At 43.6% G+C, this 20340-nt stretch overlaps 1 protein-coding gene across 5 annotated transcripts in view; it reads left to right on the forward strand.

Moving 5' to 3' along the window:
* The window catches only part of HIVEP3 (HIVEP zinc finger 3), a 141586-nt gene that overhangs the window by 66250 nt on the left and 54996 nt on the right, over window positions 1–20340 (forward strand). For all 5 annotated transcript variants that reach the window (XM_085302955.1, XM_085302959.1, XM_085302956.1 and 2 more), the window contains 3 exons: window positions 2435–2499; window positions 8967–14638; window positions 18774–18919. In XM_085302955.1, the coding sequence (XP_085159081.1) occupies window positions 9515–14638; window positions 18774–18919 (5270 nt within the window). In that variant the 5' untranslated portion in view covers window positions 2435–2499; window positions 8967–9514. The remainder of the gene's footprint in view (window positions 1–2434; window positions 2500–8966; window positions 14639–18773; window positions 18920–20340) is intronic.

The raw sequence follows: 20340 nt of genomic DNA on the forward strand, positions 1-20340 counted from the left end.
TGGTCTCCTGGTGTGTGGCGTTCGGCAATGAGTCTGTCCGACGAATGGATCTTAAACTGCAGCAGACAACTGTGAGTGCTGGGCTGAAAGAGGGAGCAGGACTCGAGGATTGCTCCTCTCTCCACCATCACACAGAGCTATAAAGTGAAGGTCTCATTTGTTTCTTCTCTGTCTTTGACTCATGTCTCTCAAGTTCCTGGTTGTAGGATGGTTTAGTCCCAACCATGAAGAAGAAATATGCCACACTGATGAGGGGGCTGGGATACTAACCGAGATTAGCTCCCTTAAGGGCAAGAGACTCCTGCCTTCCGTTTCATCCCATGGCTAGGTTCTACACTGCTGTGCAGTGTGATGGGCACCTCTTCGATCATGAATGTTATATTTATAACACAGGGTGGAGGCACCAGTTGATATTAGGTATCAACGAGACTTAAGAGGGTCTGAATTGTTGTCTGAGACCTGGCTGGATTTTAGGAGATGAAGCTCTGAGGGAGGTGGAATTTCAGCTCCCTCCCAGCTAAACAAGTGCTTCTTGTGCCAGGGTTTGTGGTGGCTGCAAAATGGAGTTTGACTTTCCACCAAGCTTATCTCCACTTTGGGCCTAGAGTTCGGGAAGAGACAGGGGTGCTTTCAGGCACTGCAGTGCCATCCACCCCCTGCTCTGCTCTTCCCAAGCTTATAACTTCTAAGAGTCTGGGTATCAAAACTAGAATGCAAAGCTCAGGATGGAAAAACAGCCTTTTCTCATGGCTGTAATTAGGCACACCCCTCTGGTGAGAGGTTGCCACTTGCCTAAGTCTTTAGTTTCCAAAATAATTTTCATTTAGATGTTTGTATGTCCCCATCTGCCTGGATAGAATTGGTGTTGGTGTGCAGATGTGCGCGTGTTCCTTGGGATGGCCTGGCACGCGTCCAAGGGTTTCTGTGGTCTAGAGAAGCAGGCTGTCGACGCAACACATCACTGCTGAACAGGAGGCGCAGCCCCCTCAGGAATGTGAGCTTGGGCTCTCTGCTGCAACCCTGTCTTCATGGAGCCAGCGTTGCCATGAGGGGGAGGCGCAGGGGCTGGGGTATGAGCACAGCTGCACTGCATTTTCGAGGGGAATGAGAGGATGGGGAGGTGGAGATCTGAATAATGTGGTCAGGTCTGTTGTAGCAGGGTGTCAGGGGGATGAGGAGCAATCCACAGAGAGGGATGCAGTGGGTCAAAAAAAAAAAAAAAAAAAAAACATGGAGGCAACAAGCTTGAGCTGAAGGCAGGGAGGAGGAAAGGATGACAGGAGTGCGGCTCATTTAAAACATCTGGTCTAGGGCAACACAGGCCCTGAAGGCAGAGAACGTCTTGCAGCCACCAGTCGTGGAAGGAGTTGCTGTCTCTGAACACTAAGCCCCTTGAAGTTTTCACAAATTTGGCTCTAATCCCAAAAGACCTGAAACCATTTTTGAAATCATTGACCGGAGTTTCTGTAAAATTGAAATTGTGTACTGGAGGTGGCTTCAGTAAGCAAAACGTGTTAATACCTTTTGTTCCTACAGTTGTCCAAAARCACTGTGACCATGTAAGAAAGGGAGACGTGTGTTTAGTTCTGTTTCTGCCTCTGTTACTATTCTGTAAGGTGAGTGCTGCTGGCAGGTTTGAACTCCTCTGAGGTTGCAGAGAGCGGGTTGCACTGCCACCACTGARTGGAGGATTTGGTGGTGAGGATGTAGACTTAGAGGAACAGTACGTTTTACCGTGAAATTTCAATGCTTATATCTGTGAAGGGAAAGTTTTTTTCTTTGCATGTAAAGTATACTCAGAACTCGCATAGTCCTCATGCAGAGTCATTTTTCGGAGTAGAGTTTGGACTGGGATCTTGCTTTCTTTTGTCTAAGCCTGGGCCATGAAACAGTCCATGTGCAGATCAATGCATCTGTGTTAGGGGCTTTGTAAAAGGTGAGTATGGAGAAACTGAATGGTAGAAAACTGATTCACTTTACTTAGAGCTAAAGATGGTCTGAAAGCAAAACTCAGGGCTAAATACCAGCTTTGAAAGGAGAGCTGTAGCATCTGTGTGCTGATGTAAATAATCAATATCTGAGCAGAGCTGAAATCTGTATCTGAGTGTGGAGCTGTCGGCTCATCTTGTGTTGCATCTGTCCACTGCCCAGTGAGGCCGTGATTTCACTTGCAGCCTCCTACAAGGAGGAGGAATACCCCGTGGTGATGCATTTTCTGTGAGCATGCATGTCACCATCAGAGCGAACTTGCTGAAGGAGGTTACTGCAGTCACTGAGRGCTTCTCCAGCTGTTTGGGCTGAGTTTGTGTACTGTTTTGGTTACTAAGCAATCCACTCCATCAGGGCACCTGATGCAAGTCCTGTGTGTTCACTGCTGAGGTGGCATTTTTAATATATTCGTGTTATTGATCCCAATGTGCTGTTTCTTTTACAGACTGAACTAAATCCTAGGCAAGCAAAAGAGACAAACCATCAAAATCACAGGATATCAAGTCTACTGTAAGTACTCCCTGTTTCCCTTTAGTGAGTTTTCCTAGATGTGTGCACTGCCCTTTGCAATGGACTGGAGCTGGGAACAGGACTTGCTTGTCTATTTACTTTGCTTTTTCTTAGATATATTTGAGAAACATTTCCCTGACCAGTCCTACCAATGCTGCAGCAGCGGCATTTTATATTATTGAGTCTCATTACAGAAGGTAATGACAGGAGATCTCCTAGTGCTGCTCACTGTTTGCATGGTAAATCCCTCTGCCATAAATCACTTTTAAAGCCGAAGATAGTATCTGCCCTGTCATTCAAACCTATGGCCAATATCTAGTTATGAAGAACATGACATCTGGGTAGCAGAATGTCCTGCCTCCATGTGATTTGCTCATAACCTTATCTGCTTTTATAAGACTACCTTGCAGAGTTTCCTAAGAACCAAGGAACTTTGTGGACAGCTGAGTAAGGGGAATCTGATTCCCCATATATGTGTGTATCCGAATTGGTTCATCTGTAGTCTAAAAGGAGTAAATGCTAAATGTAGATTTTTCTGTGAACACAGCGTTGGTAGGGGCTCTCCCTCACATGGCTGCCAGTGAGGGGGGAGCTGTTCTTTTCCTTCAGTAGAGAAGAAATGGGAACTTGTGCTTTGCCTAGTTCACTCATTTTCACAAAACCTTCAGAATTCTAAAGATATTTAATGTATTTTGCTATTGGTAAAATTTGGTTTAATTTGGCCAAACGGCTTAAGAGCTGTCATGGGGAACAAACARGCAGATTTTGCATGTAGCACACCAGACATTCTCACATAAACCTGACATCCTTAAAAAACAGGCTGAAATTCAGTGTATAGAAGAAAATACTGYCTGTTATGGTTGGAATAGCATAGAAAAAGGAGAGTTTCTGTTGGAATACCTTCACACTGATCACACTGGATCTTGATCTAGCTGAAACAGGACCTAAGAGAAGAGAAAATCCTTCCATCTGTTTGAGCATTGCTAACAGCAAAGTTTTGCCACCAAGAGGGTTTTAAGGAAYCACTGTAATTAGATGTTTCAGTGTGCTGGAAACAAAAGGCAAGCAATATAATGCCAAGCATTGCAGTTTTCCACGCATTGCTTAAAAGGAATGAATTTTGGAGGYCAACTATAACTTAGACAAAAGCCCAATTCTTTTAAACGTCCTTTCAGTAAAGTTCCCACCTGGAGATGTGAGGTGCAGTCTGTAGCATTTCTCTTCTTGCTTATGGGGGGGCTCAATTCCAAATCATTTGGCGAACAGCTTCTTCGGGTGCATGGCTAAATCTATGAGGTGGTAGTCCCAGCAGTGTAGGGGCCAACMTAAGGGTTGACACTGGTAAGATCTTCTTTAAACCTTGTTGGAGAACCTTGGTGAGGTTTAGCAGTTGAAGAGACTGTGTGCCTGGGCCTCCTCACAGGAACTGATTTGAGCCAGAGCAAGGTAGTTCAAAATTTACAACAAATCTGTCTAAAAGAACATTTCTAAGCATTTTATTTTAGGCTTTAGGGTAAAATTCTAGTTACATTAAAATCAGAGAGAATTTTGTCACTGATTTCATTCACCAGCATGGCAGTCTTTGCTTCTGTCATTGCAAATGAAGCAGGAATTTTCTGTTCATGTTTGTTCCATTCCATTTCAAGAAAAACTCTAAGGCTCTAAGGCATGATGTCTGAATAGAAATAATAGCTGGAATTCCTGGGTTTGGTGTCTATATTTTGGATTTGGTCACAAACAATATTAGCTGCTAGAATCCATAAGCCATAAAATCCATGTGTATCTTTTTATTTTTTTATTTTCTTTTTTTTTAAGATCTGCTGAAGCTGTGCCAATGTCATGCCCGGTCTGGCTGTGGTGCTGTGCAGTAGCTACTGTTGTGTGTATCATTCTAGAGAATGCAGTGCAGATAATATGCTAAATAAAAGTTTGTGTTGATAAGCAAAAACAATAGCGACAACACACATGACAGAAAGAGGGAACTTCTTAGGACAGGAAGAGACAGAGATGAAAGTAAAAGTGAAAGACATTCCTTTTCTAAGAAGAACTAGGAGAATTAAGAAAGTTAGATGGAAATAAAAAGGCTAAAGTCTGGAGACAGAGTTTGACTGGAGGGAACAGAATAAAAACTGGAAAGAAAATGAGGCAGAGAGAAAACAGAGTAGATTTTGCCATCCACTTTGGTCCCGTCACATTTTGCAGAAGGAGCCAGCAGGAAGGTGTCTCCAGTTAAAGGAGCTCTGAATCACAGAATGGTTGAGGTTGGAAGGGACCTCTGGAGATCATCTAGTCCAACCCCCCTGCTAATGCAGGGTCACCTAGAGCACGTTGCACAGGATCATGTCCAGGCAGGTTTTGAGTATCTCCAGAGAAGGAGACTCCACARCCTCTCTGRGCAACCTGTGCCAGTGCTCCGTCACTCTCACAGGGAAGAAGTTTTTCTTCATATTCAAGTGGAACTTCCTGTGTTTCAGTTTGTGCCTGTTGCCTCTGGTCCTGTCTCTGGGCACCAATGAAGAGTCTGGCCTCATCCTCTTGACACCCTCCCTTCACGTACTTATAGACATTGATARGATCCCATCTCAGTCTTCTCCAGGCTAAACAGGCCCAGCTCTCGCAGCAGTTCCTCACAGGGAGATGCTCCAGTCCTCCGATCATCTTTGTAGCTGTATGCTGGACTCTCTCCAGTAGCTCCATGTCTCTCTTGCACTGAGGAGCCCAGAACTGGACACAGTACTCGAGATGAGGCCTCCCCAGGACTGAGTAGAGGGGCAGGATCACCTCCCTCGACCTGCTGGCAACTCTCTTCCTAATGCACTAAGGATACCATTGGCCTTCCTGGCCACAAGGGCACATTGCTGGCTCATGGTCAATTTGTCATCCACTAGTACTCCCAGGTCTTTCTCTGCAGAGCTGCTCCCTGGAAGATCAGCCCCCAGCCTGTACTGGTGCCGAGGGTTATTTCTCCCTAGGTGCAGGACTCTGCACTTGCCCTTGTTGAACCTCAGGAGGTTCCTCTCTCCCCAGCTCTCCAGCCTGTCCAGGTCTCTCTGAATGGCAGCAGAGCCTCTGGTGGATCAACCACTCCTCTCAGTTTTGTATCATCAGCAAATGTGCTGAGGAGGCACTCTGTCCTCTCATCCAGGTCATTGATGAATCAGTTGAGCAAAACTGGACCCAGTGGTGACGCCTGGGGGACACTRCTAGCTACAGGCCTCCAGCTAGACTCTGAGCTGCTGATGACCACCCTCTGAGCTCTGCCATTCAGCCAGCTCTCAATCCACCTCACTGTCCACTCGTCTAACCCATACTTCCTGAGCTTACCTGTAAGGATGTTGTGGGAGACAGTGTCAGAAGCCTTGCTGAAGTCAAGGTACAAAACGTCCACTGCTCTCCCCTCATCTACCCAGCCAGTCATTCCATCATAGGAGGCTATCAGATTGGTTAAGCAGTATTTCCCCTTGGTGAATCCGTGCTGACTCCTCCTGATCATTTTCTTTTCTTCCACATGCTTAGAGATCACATTCAGTATAAGCTGTTCCATCACCTTTCCAGGGATGGAGGTGAGGCTGGCTGGCCTGTAAACCTGAATGGTTTACCTATAGCAGCCCTGTCTTCTCTGCTTACTGGAGGGGGACATCAGGCAAAAAAGGATTAGTAKGGAAGAAAGCCTCTTCTTATCTGGTAGGGCAGCTCCTGAGCTACTCAAAGTTGTATCAGAGCTGGGCAGAGTGGAGTTAAGGATCTACAACCAGCTCTTTGTAGCCTCTTGTACCCTTGCATTACTCGTATCTGCAAGTTCATAGGGGAGAAAGTCTCTACAATTTTTCACTGAAGGGACTTTTTTCTGCTTCTTTATTTTGCACTGTTGAATTTTCCTTGGAGACTATAAATCTGAAGTAATGGTGTTGGGCTAGGAGAATTATTTTTTTTGCCATTACCATTCCAGGGGCCGTTTCCAGTAATGAAAGAAACACATAGAAAGTAGCCTGAATTGTTCTGGAATGGCTGAGTTCACTGCTGTAGGCAGCAGGTGTGATTGTTTGTTGACCAGTTCTTTAAATGTTAACTTTTATGCAGAGTTCCTAACAAAATCAGCTGGGGCCCATGTGTTCATCATAGGAGGAGGATGATAGTCTGAACATTTGGAGTGATACTGAATCATCTAAAAAAGCTTCCTCGCAACCCTAATTATTATACATTTAGGAGTGGATATGGAAGCTATAGGAGAAAACAGAGTATTAACATATTTTTCAGGCATTCTTTAGTTGGCAGTTCTTAAATGTGAGTGTTTGAGCTTGTGGGAGGCARTGTTCACTTTGCACTAGCTGAAGAGGTCTCTGCTTAAATCCACTTCTACTGAGCTAAAGTRCTCTGTGTGTCATAAGTGGGGCAAAGAAAAGCATCTGAGGCAAAATCAACATGACAGATCAGCCCCACAACTGTGTTTAATCTTTAGTAGCTTTTGACATAGAGAAGATGATGTAGTGTGTTATCCAAAACCGAGCCCTCAGTCTCACACTGAGTCAGTTCACTGGGACCTGGATGGTCCGTAACAACCTGCATTCCCTTTTCACTACTGTCCATGYGTGAGAAATGTAAATGTGATGAGAGGTTACTCATTAGAATGAAACAACGTTCTGTTTTTTCACAACCTTTTGGTATGAAAACACCACTGAGGAGCAGTGGTGCCAGAGCACWCTGCTCTAAGTCTAGACCAGACCAAACGTGGTGTTAGTCGGCCTTCAAGAGCCAGTACACTCTAGAAAGGGGTTTGAATATGTAACTAATTACTTCTCAAAGCAATAAGCACATAAACATTAAATGCTGGGGGGCAGCAGAACTCATATTTGGAGAAAAGAAAAGGAGAACATTAGGGTAGGACTGATATGTGTATTTACCTATGGTGTGAGTGTCACAGATGACCAAGTAAGCCATTATTCTAATCAATAAAAGRTGGTATCTCAGGGTGATTGATCCCACTGACCTGAGACCTTAATATAGGATGTATTGTCTCTAAGTGGGACCTGCTTTCTCAGTGATTATATGTGGAGTTGTGTCTATATACTTTAACCCTGACTTTTGAATGTCTGAGGTTAGAGGTAAAATGAATCCTATCCCAAGAATAGACAGTTGTTAATCCCTTTTGTAAATTCTAGCTGGTCATGATGTATCTCTGTGGTAGTACCGTGTATTTACACTCTGCTAAAATAAACTAAACACTCCACGTGCTCTTTGTTTCATGTTGAATGGGGAGCACCCACAAGGTTGTAGGAATGAGTGAAGAATGGGTGGTCCTTGGAGGACTTCATWCTGAACACAACCGGCCTCTTCTGATGGATCTTTGCTATTGGGATGAATTCGGGCTGTTGGGCAGCTGACAGCTGAGAAGCAAGGGGTGAAGTCTGCTGTGCTTCCTTGTTTTACCTGGCTTACGCTTTAGCCCCATCCACATGTCCTTCTCTGAACTGGGGAGGATCAAAGCAGTAGGGCTAAGTTCCCAAGGCTGAGCCAATGCAGTTCTGTTATAGCAATGTTCTGCATCCTAAAGCAGGTAATAGCTTCACAGGGGAGGATGATACTTCTTTCTACCTCGCTGTAAATTATACATATCAATTTACTTTACTTAAAAAGCACCATYCTCATTTTTCTTCCAAATTCTCCATCCATTTTCTATTCCACCTCTCACTCTTTTTTCAGTGAAATCAGAGTATACCTCCCCAAGTGTGTCATTAATAGCTTTATATACTGACAAGAATGGTGGGTTTAGTAGAGCTTCCTGTTCAGATTTGTTGTAAAAAGGGTTCCCCTTTACAGAGAGTTGATTTTGACGTTCCACCTATAGTGCATGCTATAGAAGTTAGACTTGCATCATTGTTCATTAGCAAAAGGCAGGAAATTAAAGAGGCAAGGTTTCACTAAAAGAAAGTATGCTTTTTCTTTACCTGCTATTGTTGAAAATGACATAAAAGATTATTGCAAGCTTAAGACAAGATTTTACTCAGAAAAGATTTGTTCTCTATTTGTCAGTGACCTATGTGTTATATTAAGCAGTGTTTTGCCGTTTTACTCTGTAGTCTATTTGGAAGGGAAATATAGTTATAAAAATTGTAAAACCATAAATATTTACAGAATATTAGAAGGAATTCAAGTTTGAAATCATTTTAATACATTTTYCAAAACTTAACTGTGTTTCAAGTTACTGTCCTTGGGTACTGTTAGAATGCCAGGGTATGTGTGCATTAAACTCAGTGCAAGTCTTTGAGGTTTGACTTGATACAGTTTATGTTTGCATTACCATTAAAAATAATGTCTTACAATTGGTAGACATGTGATCAGTTATTAAGAATTTATTTTTTTGCAAAATGTTATGTTCCTTTATAGAAGTAGCAGTGCTTAATTACTTGAATACAAATGCTGAAGTAATTTTTTGTGTGTTTGTTTTGTCTTCGTTGATGTAATTGCAGAAATGTGGGAAATACTTTTCCAAGGCCTTTGAACTCAAAAGTGGAACAGAAGGAAGACACAGGGGGACATACACCATTCAGTGTTATTTTCCTTGCACCGGAAAGAAAAAAAGATCATTATGAGATGAGCACTAAAGTTTCAAGCTTTCAAAGGTTTGCATAACAAACAAGAGACACATTGTGGGTTGCATCTTGACTTTGAAGGCTTGCCACTGTCAACTGAAATAAAATGGCAAGGTTTAAAGCCTTAACCAAGTTCACAAGGAAAATATTTGGACTAAAAGTTTTGGAAAGTTTTCTCTCTTTGAAGTAGTTTGTCATGTGTTACCAATGTGAACTTTATTGACCTTGAAACTTTTTTTTTTTTTGAATCAAATAGCAACTAGTGACACTTTAGTAAAATCTTAAATCAACAACCATCCCCTGGTGGCTCCAGCTTCGTAGCAAATGCAGGCAGAACAGGGAATCTACAGAAGAGACCTTTATTATTCGTAAATGAAGCCTGCCAAAACCTTCCCAAAATAGCATTCAAGGACCCTTTTAAGGTCATGGATCCTGAACAAAGCCAGAAGAGCACAAAAAAGGCAGAGGAAAGTCCAAGAAAGAGGCTTCCCAAAGGAGAGGCTTTCCAAGCCAGTATTTCATCTGCAGCTACGTATCAGGGCAGCTCTCCTTCTTCACAAGGACCCCCTCTCCGAGATATCGTGTCGCAGCAGCACTTTTCTGGCTCTTTGCCGATTCCAAGAGAGGAATCTCAGGAGAAGACTGGACATCAGAAGCAACCTAAGCCTTCCTCTTTTGAACATCCACCCCACGTTTCACAGCTTCAGCAACACGCACTGTCACCAGCATTTATGTCTCCTGGAAAACCAGAGCATGTCCTTGAAGGGCCCACATGGCAGCTAGTTGATCCAGTAAGACCAGGTCCCTCTGGCTCCTTTTCATCACCCGGGCTTCATTCTCATCACACACAGCTCTTACCTTCCCATTCAGCAATCATTCCTGGAGAGGACATGCCATCCGTTCAAAAGGTCTATATCCCTCGCCCTTCACAGGTTTCCTTAAAGCAAGCCGAGGAAGTGCACAAGAAGGAAAAGAAACCTCAGAAGCCAGGCAAATATATTTGTCAGTACTGCAGCAGGCCTTGTGCAAAGCCAAGTGTGCTCCAAAAACATATCAGGTCACACACGGGTGAGAGACCATACCCTTGCATTCCATGTGGCTTTTCTTTTAAGACTAAGAGCAATTTGTATAAGCATAGGAAATCCCATGCTCATAGAATAAAAGCTGGGCTGGCCTCAGGAATTGGAGCGGAGATGTATCCGTCTAGCTTGGAAATGGAAAGGATTGGTGGAGAGGACTTTGAAGAGCCAACAGAAGGAGAAAGCACAGATTCAGAGGAGGAAACAGGTACAATGTCAGGCCATTCAGTAGAGCTCTCACCCAGGCAAAAGCACAGCCTGTTATCCAGTAGTTTGTTGAGTGCAGGAAGCCAAGGCTCCAGCCACGACCGGTGTTCGTTGTCTCATTCCAGTATGTCTCAGTCTCTTGAGGACAGTGCCCAGTTYGTAGAGCCATCATCAGACCATGCTCTGAGCCATAAATCTGAAGATACTCATACCATAAAACAGAAGCTTGCACTTCGCTTAAGTGAACGCAAGAAGGTCATAGATGAACAAGCTTTCCTGAGCCCTGGGAGCAAAGGGAGTACTGAGTCAGGCTACTTCTCGAGATCAGAAAGTGCAGAGCAGCAGATCAGCCCGCCAAATACTAATGCAAAATCTTATGCAGAAATTATTTTTGGGAAATGTGGTAGAATTGGGCAAAGGACTGCAATGCTAGGTACAAACACAACCCAGGGGGTTCCTCACCTGTCTACTGAAGAGAAACCTAGTATAGTACCATTATCTGTGCCTAGAACACAGGTTATTGAACACATCACTAAGCTAATTACAATTAATGAAGCTGTTGTAGATACCAGTGAAATAGATAGTGTTAAGCCTAGAAGAAGCTCTTTATCTAGACGTAGCAGCATTGAATCTCCAAAGTCTGGTGTATATAGAGAACCGTTTCAGTTTGACATCAAGTCTGGTTCCGGTAGCCAGTTGGATGCATCAAAAGTGTTGACATCACATGGTGAAAAAATTAAGCCCGAACAATCATTGTTGTCACTTCAGCAATCCCACAGTGCCACAGAGACAGTGCCTCTCCTAAGAAGCCACTCAATGCCTTCTGCTGCATGCACTATAAGCTCCCCACATACCTTTAGAGGTAGCTATTCATTTGATGATCACATCATGGAGCCTGAAGTCTTAAGCCGCAGTCATGCGTTTTCTTCCCATCCTCGAATGCTAAAACGACAACCAGCTATTGAGCTACCTTTGGGAGTAGAATATGTCTCAGAGGAGGTTAGCTCTGTGAACAAAGAAACTGTTTCCAAACCTCCTGAGGAGCCTGAAACCAAGGAAAGCGATCTTACCAAAAAGTCTCGGAAGGGTCCGAAAGTTAAAGGGTTCATGTACGAGTGTAACATATGTGGTGCTCGGTATAAGAAAAGGGATAATTATGAAGCCCATAAGAAATACTACTGTTCAGAACTGCAGCTCTCAAAGCCTCGTTCTTCCAGTTCCCATACCTCTTCAGAGACTGAGAAAAGTGTTGCGGAGCCTGACACATGGCCCCAGATGATGCATTACAAGCTAGGGAGCAGTTTGGAGCTTACCCCGCTACGAAAAAGGCGAAAAGAAAAGAGTCTTGGTGATGATGAAGACCCTCCAGCTTTTGAATTGTCTGACACTCCATCCTCCAGTACTGGGCCAGGAACTCAGTTTGCAAACCCAGCATCATCTGATGTTGCTTTAAACTTAACCTGTGAATCCATTAAGTCACCAGCAGATCCGGGTAAATCCGCACCTTCTGATGTTAGTGCCAGCTTTCATTCCAGGAATACCAAACCGGCTTCGAGTACTGAGAGTAAAGAGAGAAGAACAATTTCAAAGGAGATCTCTGTCATCCAGCATACGAGTTCCTTTGAGAAGTCTGACTCTATAGAGCAGGTGAGCAGCTTAGAGGGAGAAGAGAAACCCTTGTCACAGTACTCATCTCAGCCAACAACACAGCACAGCCGGCCACCTCATTCCCTGCAGCCCAAGCTGGTACGCCAACCCAACATCCAAGTCCCAGAGATTCTGGTCACTGAAGAGCCTGACAGACCAGAAACGGAGCCAGAGCCTCCTCCAAAAGAGCCAGAAAAAACAGAGGAATTTCAGTGGCCACAGAGAAGCCAGACCCTTTCTCAACTCCCTGCAGAGAAACTCCCACCAAAAAAGAAGAGGCTGCGGCTAGCAGAAATGGCTCAGTCCTCTGGAGAGTCTAGTTTTGAATCAGTCTCTCTCACTAGAAGCCCAAGTCAGGAAAGCAGCATATCCCATGGCTCCAGCCATTCTGTGTCTTTTGATCGTGAAGAACATGGTAAGTCAGAGTCAAGCAGTCAGCCTTCTGAAACCCACACAAAGACTCTTGGTATTGGCTCACATATGTTGATGGTACCAAGCCACCACCATCATTCCAGGGAAATGCGAAGATCTGCTTCTGAGCAGACACCAAATGTGTCCCATTCTTCCCAGATGTCAGAGACCCGCAGTAAGTCGTTTGACTATGGGAGCTTGTCATCCACTCCTGCCTCAACACCTGGTCCATCAACCTCCTCAGCTCCACAGGAGAGAAGAAAATGTTTTCTAGTTAGACAAGCATCTCTCACTAGACATCCAGAGCATGAGCCAGACTTGGCCCCAAAAGGTCGACAAGAGACAGAAGATCCAGTTCCTTCTGCTTCAAGTAAATCTCCTGCTACAAGTTTGCCCCATCAGCCAACATCTTCATCCTCTTTGCCTTCTCACAGTACTTACCCAGCTGATAAGAGTCAGCCCAAAGACAGCCCTCAGCCAGCATATACACAGCCATACACAGAAGCTCTGCAAGTCTTTCATCATCCTGTACCACAACTAACACTGCATGAAAAGCAGTACATGTCCCCACAGGTTTCTGTCTTTCCCTACCAGCAACTCCTGCCACAGGCAGGGCAGTCTGCTGAGCTCTTTGCCGCACACACGATGTCTGACATCCTCTCTGCTCAATTCACCATGCCTCAAATTCCTCCCTCTATATTTCAGACCCCACCACTTCCTCTCCAACAAACRCTCATCCACCCAGGTCAGCTTCATGTTACTACTCCATTAATGTCTCACCCTGCTGATGTGCCATTCAGGCAGCATCCTTCGTTTTTACCGGTGCATTACCCTGGCTCCTCACCAATCCCTTCTGCCTTTTTTCTGCCTCTTCAGTCTCAGTTTGCTCTCCAGTTGCCAGGTGAAGCTGGTGGACATTTACCACAGATCAAATCCAGTTTATTCCCAGCAGCAGGAACCTCCAGTCTTTCCCCTTGCACAGAATATGGCTCAGACAGTAGGTTGCATCCTCTGACCTGCACAGCAAGCCCTTCAGTGTCCRTATCCACATCTCAGCTGGTTGTTCCTACACGGTCAGACCCAATGGTGTCGCTTGTTGTCCCTGTTCGCATACAGACAAATATGCCATCCTATGGGAGTGCAATGTACACAACACTTTCCCAAATTCTGGTCACTCAGTCCCAGTGCAGTTCCTCTTCTATTGTTCTCCCAAAATTTGATGACCACCAGTCCAAGGGTACCCTGGTCTGTAGTGCTGATGTTCATGGACTWGGTTTTGATCTGGCACAGATGATCACGGAAGATCAAAGAAGCATTTTCCAGAGCCCCTATCTGAGAGTGCCCTTGCCCTTACCAGAACGAAAAGGCTATATGCCACTCACTTCTCCATCAGACAGTGTCCTGGGATTGGAAGGAGGCCCATCAACAGTTGGTGGAAGCAAACGGATGCTCTCTCCAGCTGGTAGTTTAGAACTGACAATGGAAACACAACAGCAGAAAAGAGTGAAAGAGGAGGAAGTGTCTGAAGCAGAAGAGAAGTTGGAAGTGGTGAAGCCACCCAGTGCAATAGAGGATGGGAAAAAGCAGGATAAATCTCACTTTCTTGCAGAAAGCCAAGGAGGGGTTGAGGTTGAAACACCACCTAGTTCATCCTTAGACCAGTCAGAGCCAAAGGAAGTCCCGAGTACTTTGCAGCAAGGTGTGTCCCATTCAGGTTCTTCAAGTTTTGAGACACTGGAAGAGTATAAGCAGCCAGCTGGCAAGCAATTCCTCAGCAAGGCACCTTTGCAAACCGTGAAGAAAGAAGACCCCAAAGAGCTGGTGGAGCCCTCTCCACCAAACCCTCCAAGCCCTGCACCTCAGTCTGAGGTTTCTCACAGTGCAATGAAGTCTCGAGAAGGTACAGATACAAAGAAGGTACTTCAATTCCCCAGTCTTCACACAACCACTAATGTCAGTTGGTGCTATTTAAACTACATAAAGCCAAATCACATCCAGCAAGTTGATCGACGGTCCTCAGTGTATGCCAGCTGGTGTATTAGCTTGTATAATCCTAACCTTCCTGGTATATCCACTAAGGCAGCCCTATCCCTCCTGAGGTCCAAGCAGAAGGTGAGCAAGGAAACCTACACCATGGCTACAGCTCCACGTCCAGAGGCAGGCAGGCTTGTCCCGTCCAGCTCCAGGAAGCCAAAAATGACAGAGGTAATGAAGTCACGTACTTTTCTCCTTAAATGTTTGGATACTTGGGAATTGGGGGATGAGGAAAGAGGAATTACTAAAAGGAGTTTATTCATCSCTTTCATAGTCAAGTAAACACTTGTTCTCAATGAAACTTTTAGAAAGAAGAAGGTAAACTGCACTATAATTCAAAAGAAAGGCAAACCTGCTGTGAGGCAGTACGCCGTATTTCTGTTCTTCAGTTTCTACTTGCCTTGTAATCCAAAGGGCATGTAGGAATTACCACTACACCATGAACTACCRCTGCTTGAGAAGAAAGGATTAGACTTGATTTGCATTTGTGCCTTGATATTTCAAATAGCTTTACAACTTTTTTTTAAATGCTCTAATAATTCTCTACATTTTGCATATTATAGATGAAAAAGGATTACCTTGGGGAAATGGGATTTTGTCTCGTTGTGCATCTACTGATTTCACATTAATGAATGTGGAAAAGCATACTTAAAAGTATTTCAAAATACTAAAGAAAGACTTACCAGTGTATTTAGGCTCCCAAGAAGTGTATGGGCATGCAGTGACATTTAAAAAAATGCCTCAGTAGACATGGGGTCTTGTTGAAACGCTCCTGTTGTTCAGTCCATTTGGTTAATGTTCTTAGGCATCCACCTGCCTTTCTAGACAGCTAAGAATATTTTATTCCTGGTACTTAGAATTAAGAGGAGCAAGACAAGTTGTTTCCCACAGCCAGAGCTCTCCAAAGTCCTTGAGCACATGGGCATGGAAGTCTGTAAGACACTGGTAKTAACAGCCACCAGTTTGGGTGAAAATGAGGTTTTCAACCTCATTTTGAGTCTAGCTTTTTTCCCCTCTCAGTTAATGCTAAACCATACAGATCCCTTTAATCCAGGTCATGTTCATGTAGATTAGCAAACAGAATTGCTCTAAAGATTTTGCAACTTGATATTCATCTCAAGTCAATTTATATTGATGGATTATTCATTTTATTTCTGAATCATGAAATGAACTCTGAATATTAAATTTATCATAATCGCTGCTGCAGCTGCTGCTTATACATAAGTCGTAAAATACACATTACAGTCACTGTGATTCAATAAGTCTTTATTTCTATTCAGCATTTCCATCATTCTCTTGCAGAAATCCCAAAGATAGAATTTCTAGGGATCTGGAGACAGATAATTACCTGTGCAGTGCAATAACCACACTAATGCTTGGTATTTAGGCACCTTTTTTTGGAAGAATTTTATCTGTAAGGTGTTGTACCGTTCTTGATCCCGTTCTGTAATGGAAGTGCCTGTGCTCCTCTGAGCTTCACTCTGTGGCGTGGCACTGAAATGCACAAAAAGCAGTGCATTTCAGAAATCTGAGAGAACAAACTGTTAATGCTGATTTAAAATATTTAGTAACCCTGAAGTCAAAGGTTACGCTTTAGGTTGGAATTATTTAGCCCTTAGATATGTTTCACGGCATACATTAATGTAAAAGACTCAAAAACCTTTTAGACAAAACTCTACAAAGTGACTTATGGTGAAAAGTAATTTTTTTAGGGTGTAGTTTGCAAAAGTAAGAGTTTGACCCCATATAACTGCAAAATTCACCTAGGAAATGATGTAGCCTAATTTTAATATTAATACCTACTGCTTAAAGGAGTGAGTTTTGCAGAAATTGTGTTAATTTCACGGAGATAAATTGACCTCATGCCAAGCAGAGAAATAATTTTTAATTAAATGATCAGTGGGAGCGAAATTCTCAGTTTAGTCTTTAAAATACATGCCTGGCAAAGAATAGGAAGTCGTGTTACTGGTTATTCAGAAAGATGTGATTAACAGGAGCTGCGTAGCAGTAGCGTCAGTCGGAGGGTTGAAAGGTCAACCTTCAGTTAACTCCATTCTAGTTGTTTTCCTTAAATATTTTCTTCTTTATATAATTCTAAGCTGTCAGCAAACAGGACAGAAAATGTAAAACAGCTCTAATACTTCGTACGATTATGCATGCAGCAAGCTACCAGCAAGTGGTACCGAGTATATGCTGTCTAAGTGCTTGACTTGATTTTTAAATTATTAGTGAGATTTACTGAGCAGATCGATTGTGAAGTGACTGTAGGCTGCAGCGTGCATATAGAGATGGTGAATTACACTGTATTGGGCTTGCATGGTTTGTGAATTATATGAGATTACAGGGGGTAAYAGTGACTGTATGATTTTGGCCCTCTCCAGTGCCTTTCATCTGTGTGTGTTTTGTGCTTTCAAAGGCAGCAATAAAATAAACCTGGTGCTACATCTCAAAAGTCACTGTTTTGCACTCCTCAGTAAATAAGGAACTGAAATGGGAGTGTTATYGCTTGCATTTTTATGAATGTGTAGCTCGCATCAGAAGGTGAAGTTAAAATGCCTAAGGTTTAATTTTCAGAGGCGCTCTGTGTGTATCCTGCCACTGATTTCCTCCAAGCCCAGAATCCTCTATGCCCAAAGGCACCGACTAGACTYTCTCTGCTGTTAAATTGTTATAATGGTGCTTGGCCCAGTTCTGGCCTGAGGTGATCATCCCCCTCCCAAACAAATCCTGGGCATGCTTAGGGAGGTAATACAGGCCAGCTCCCGCTGCTGCCACCCCGGCAAGGTGTAAGGATCTGATAGTGTGGATGTGGAATAATCTGCACAAGTCAGCTCCAAGGGTAGGGAAAAGTCCCAGGTGCGTTTAATGTGCTAGCACAGATGCACCAGCAGAAGTGCTCTGAGCTGAGCTCTTGACTTTACTGGCCTCAGTGCCACAAAGCTACTTTTCAGTGAGTCCATCCCTCCTTTTGCTGCAAATCTGATGGCAGTTTCAGCACTGTACTGTTGTGGAGGCTGGGTTACATCCCACTGAATTTCAAGTCTCAGTTTGAGCTAGTCACTCTTGGCTTCCTTTATAGCCATGGGAGACAAAGAGGCACCTCTGTGGGTGATTCATCCCACAAGTGTCTAAGGTAGGGCAGATGAATCACCCGTGAGAGCTGCCACTCTCTTTCCAGTGACTGTAGAGAGTCAAGGGCGACTAGCTCTGATTTAGACTTCTATCAATTAGATGGCTACAGTCAGGCTGAAATCCCTTTCATAACCCCCTTCTCACAATGGCCCTCAGTCKTCTTCCACAAATTGTATATGAAATGTGGATATGTGATTCATCTGAACTTCAAAGGCACAKGTGTCTTGTTTGCTCCTGCACGTATGTAAAAAGTAACCCAGGTGAAAGGCGATTTACTTTCCTCTTTCAAAGCTTGGGAGATTCCTGTTATTTGCACTGTTAGGTTGTAGCAGGACAGTGTCCCACGATTTCATTCTAGGTGTGCGGAACTCCCCTTGCACCACACAAATATAGAGAGGCAGCTGTAATGTTTAGGTCCATATGCTGTAAAAATAACGTTAGACATGCTAAATGGCATGTCAGTGCATGATTTAAGCCTGGGTCTAAACGAAGGGCAGCAGGCTTAGCAGAGGGAAAAGCAAATTTCATCTTTGGAACATCTGAGGAGATGGAGAACTATTTTCTCCAATTGGCTTTGTGGTTTTCTACGTGCTACACCTGCAGCAGCATAGTTTTGGTGAAAGGAGATCACCTGGGAGCTTGGACTCTCGAGTGATTTATATCAAGTTTAAATGGCTGAAATCAAAATTTGTGTGTATCTGGAGGAGAAATCCACAATTTAAAGTTAAGTATATRAATTCTAGAGATGTCTCTTCTCCAGAATTTTGTAGATGCAAAGACARAGCAGGGAATTTGGGAACAGAGACCCTTGTCTCTGCTGCATGTTCAGAGTGACCCCAGCCAAGATATTTCTCTCTATGCCTCAGTTTTCCAGTTTCCAGTTTCCAGATGGATAATTTTGAGCAATGGTACTGCAGGAGATGTTTTAAACACATTTCCTACGTGTAAGCAGTGACTCTAAATATGACATAACCAACAGGGCTCAAAATCCTGAAATGGAATCCCTGTTTATTCAGACARTGTCCTAATTACTGTGCTCAGAGTCTGTTATCAGGAGCAGCAAGTGTGGTAGATCACTGGCTCTTTCTGAGGCTGCCTACAGTGTTTGGTGTGTGACTTTTGTAGAGTGATTTTGTATGTAATCGATGATTGTTTTGCTCTTTTGGGGAGGTAGGTTCATTTGCCTTCGCTCCTTTCTAATGAAGGTCGAAAAGATATAACTAGAGCTGAGAAGGAAGAGGATAAAAGAGGAAAATCAGAAGAAGAGGCTCTTGTAACCAAAAGAGGGGAGCCAGTCAGGATCAAGATCTTTGAAGGAGGGTAAGTGTCTTGTTTTATTTCTCTTTTTGTATCGCAACCRATTGTATGGGAGTTACTGGTAACAACGGTGGCAAGTCAGGGAAGGTGTCGTGTGGAGGTAAGCAGGAAAAGGCCAGATATAGTTGGATTTCAGCTTACTTTCTGCCTCCACCTTAAATAAATCTGACCCTCAAGATCAGTATATGCTCCAGAACTTCATTCAGTTTCTTTTCTGAGGTGTCTTCAAGCTAGCAAACACCTCGATACCTTCTCTCAGCAAGTGGTTGAGGGAAGACAACTGAAGAGCAAAAATACTTCCTGCAGCTGTCTCTGATGCAACAGGAGTGTACTCCACATCTTCTAAATCTTTCCAGAGCCTTCTCCTGAAAATTAAGTTCCTAATGTTTRTTACCATTATGATGGAGGAATTGGGAAGATCTTTTCTGATACTGGGGCTTTAGGTGGGGGAGAAAGAATGGCGTATGTTTGTATGATTTTAATCTCACCTAACCAAAGTGAGTCAAACCAGAATGGATGCAAGATATAAATTTGCGGTGTATCGTAGCCTAAGGTCCAGGTAATTTGGCGTGCTCCTCTGTAATTCAACCCTGGTCTAATATTACTGTTTTATCTTTTCAGAAATTAAGAATCAGTTAAAAAGCAGTATGCTTATGGGGTACAATTAAAGTGTATACTTCAAGATCATCCTTCCCATGTGTTGCAGAGGGGTATAAAGAGACTTGAGGGATTCCTAGCAGGATTCCTCAGTTCTGCTCCTTGTCATGGGGTAGTCTTGKTTTTTGTGCCTTAGAAAAAGTTTTTAATTAGTCAGTGGTTGTGGTTTTCTCCCTGCTGTTACCTGTTGAAGATTGCTTTTATTTTAAAATATTTCATTAACAGATGATCAAACTATCTAAGCAAAAAAGTAAAATAGTGCTTTATGAATGGAAACCTGCTTGCTTGGTCACCTCTCATCTGGATGTATACACCCATGCATGCAGCTCAGACTTAGATACATGTCGGCAGGGAGTGGTAAATGCGAAGAGAAGAAAGCTAGACCAATAAAGGAAGAACCTTTCCCATCACRTTCTCATCAGTGGTAACCTGTAATGGTTAGGACCAAAAGTGATTTAGGGAGCGAGCTAGGGCATGGCAAGACGGCAGCAAACTGAAAAGTATGATGGGTTAGGTAGAYTGTCATCGCCCTCCTGTAGCAGCTAAGGCCCATGTGACTAACTGAGCWTTGGATTTTATTGCCTTAAAATCTCTCAAGAAGCCTCTGTTTTCCTCGCTTGGGTTCTCCCACAACTGTGAATGTTTCAGAGAAACTCTTGGACTCCTTCCTAGATGTGATTGAACAGGCTCACAATTAAYGTGAATGAAAATCACCCTGCTCCTCGCCGAGCCGCTCTGCCGAGGTTTTTTTGGAGAGGGATGCGGAG

Source organism: Rhea americana, unplaced genomic scaffold (genome assembly GCF_003343005.1).
Source record: "Rhea americana isolate MKP2758 unplaced genomic scaffold, rheAme1 scaffold_195, whole genome shotgun sequence".
Lineage (NCBI taxonomy): Eukaryota > Metazoa > Chordata > Aves > Rheiformes > Rheidae > Rhea > Rhea americana.